A 2,062-nucleotide genomic window follows, 5' to 3' on the forward strand; every position below is an offset into this window, starting at 1 on the left:
GGCGGAGGGGGCGGGGCCGCCGCGGATTTTCTTAATGGAGCGGCGGCGGCGGGGCCTCGGCGCATGCGCGCGGGGCGCCGATATGTTGGGGGGGTCGCGGCGCGGAGCTTCCCCCGACGGCCGCCGAGGAAGAGGAGGACGAGGAGGAAGAGCCGGCGGAGAGAGGAGAAGAGGAGGAGGAGGAAAAAGAGGAGGAGGAGGAGGAGGAGGAGGCGACGGCGGGAGCAGCGCGGCATGACATGACGGCGCCGCTCGGGCTCCCCCCGCGCTGGCCCGACGGCCTCGCCTGCCGCTGCGAGGACGCCCCGCGGGAGAAGAACCGCATGGAAGGGCTGGGGCACTGCCGGGAGATGATGCCCCACGCGGGGCTCGCCGTGCCCACCGCCCCGCCGCCGCCGCCGCCGCCGCCGCCGCAGGGAGCCGCGTACGCGGAGCTGGCGGCCGCCGAGCCCCCCCGGCAGTGCCCGTCGGGGGCGGCTTCCAGCGCGGCGCTGGGCTACGGTTACCCCTTCGGGGGGGGCTACTACGGCTGCAGGTTGTCCCACTCCCACGGAGTCAACTTGCAGCAGAAACCCTGCGCTTACCACCCCGGCGAGAAGTACCCCGAGGCCGGCGGGCCCCTGCCCGGCGAGGAGCTGCCGTCGAGGGCCAAGGAATTCGCCTTTTATCCCGGTTTTCCCGGCTCCTACCAGGCGGTCCCTGGCTATTTGGACGTGTCGGTGGTGCCGGGGCTCGGGGGTCACCCGGAACCGAGACACGACGCTTTGCTTCCCATGGAAGGTTACCAGCACTGGGCTCTTTCTAATGGCTGGGATGGGCAAGTGTACTGCTCCAAAGAGCAATCGCAGTCCGCACACCTCTGGAAATCACCTTTCCCAGGTAGGCTTCTCCGGGAAGTGGCGTGCTCGCCTGTTCCCGACCGCCAGCTCCCCCGCGGAGGGGTGGATGTGAGTGCGAGTGGATGAGTGTGCACATATATCTCTATATACGTACGCGGATAGATCCGTGTGTGCCTGTATATGTAATTAAAGGGAAAGAAATGGCTCTGGAATGCCTCCTGTGCCGGGCAATGTGTACGAACATGTATGGAAAAGGTGAAGCAATCGTTTCTGAATCAAAATACACGCCGTGAGCTTGCTTGGAAAGTAACTTCGCCGTTTAATTCCTTAATTCTTCCCTTTCTTCTTCTCCTCCCTCCTCTTGCCTCACCTAAGGAGAGTCTCTCGGTGCCTTCTCTTCATCTTTCCCTCTGCTTGCCGCACCTCCATATGCAGAAAGCTTAAAAGGGGGAAAATAATAATAATAATAATAATAAACCCATCTCGAATGGTTCGGTCGAATGAGAATTGTCGGGGGCTGGGACAGTAAATCATATCGCAATTACACACAATTATAGGAATAGGTGTCAAGTGACAAATGAATCTGTTTGGAGAGAAGGAGGGAGGCAGAGGGGTGGGGGACCGGCGGGGCATCCTGCCCGCCTGACAGCCCGCGGGCGGCCGGGAAGGCAAAACCTCTCCTTGGAGCATCTTTAAACACAGTAAATCCCTCGCTCCCTTCCCCTCCCGGTCCCCCCGGGCCCGGCGGCAGCGGGGGGGGAACAGGGGGGTGGTGGGCGCTGCCTCCCGGTGCCTCTGCCCAGGCTCTTTCCAGTCCCCCCAGTCCTAGCGCTGGGTGGGGAGGGACGCGGAGGGGTGTGAGTGGAATAACCGCAAAAAAGGGAGGGACACGACCCCCCATCCTCCTGGGGGGAGAGAAGGGACGGGTCGCCTTAGTTTTGGTGGAGGGCGATGCGTGAGGACACCGCCTTATTTATCTTCCCGGGGACAAAGAGAGGCGGAGGATGAGCTTTCCCGGGAGCTTTTTGGGGACACGGAGCGGGGGAGAGAATTTGGCAATGCATGGTGGGCTGCATGATGGGGATGGGGAGGGTTTCGGGGGGGGGCGATCCTCGGGTTCACGTTGCCTTTGGGGGAGCTGCCACCCCAAGCGCTTTATCCCCGCATCTGGTGAACCCCCCTAAAGGAGAATCCTGCCTCCCCCCAATGAGCCGAACGCCCCC

At 62.8% G+C, this 2,062-nt stretch overlaps 1 protein-coding gene across 1 annotated transcript; it reads left to right on the forward strand.

Annotated features, from left to right (window-relative positions):
* The first annotated feature begins 239 nt into the window (after positions 1-239).
* Positions 240-965, forward strand: HOXC13 (homeobox C13). The gene has a single exon (XM_017838781.1). The coding sequence runs from the start codon at positions 240-242 to the stop codon at positions 963-965; it is 726 nt and encodes a 241-aa protein (XP_017694270.1).
* The last annotated feature ends 1,097 nt before the right edge of the window (positions 966-2,062 follow it).

The sequence above is a fragment of the Lepidothrix coronata genome, unplaced genomic scaffold, assembly GCF_001604755.1.
Source record: "Lepidothrix coronata isolate B3197 unplaced genomic scaffold, Lepidothrix_coronata-1.0 Scaffold358, whole genome shotgun sequence".
NCBI classification, from domain to species: Eukaryota; Metazoa; Chordata; class Aves; order Passeriformes; family Pipridae; genus Lepidothrix; species Lepidothrix coronata.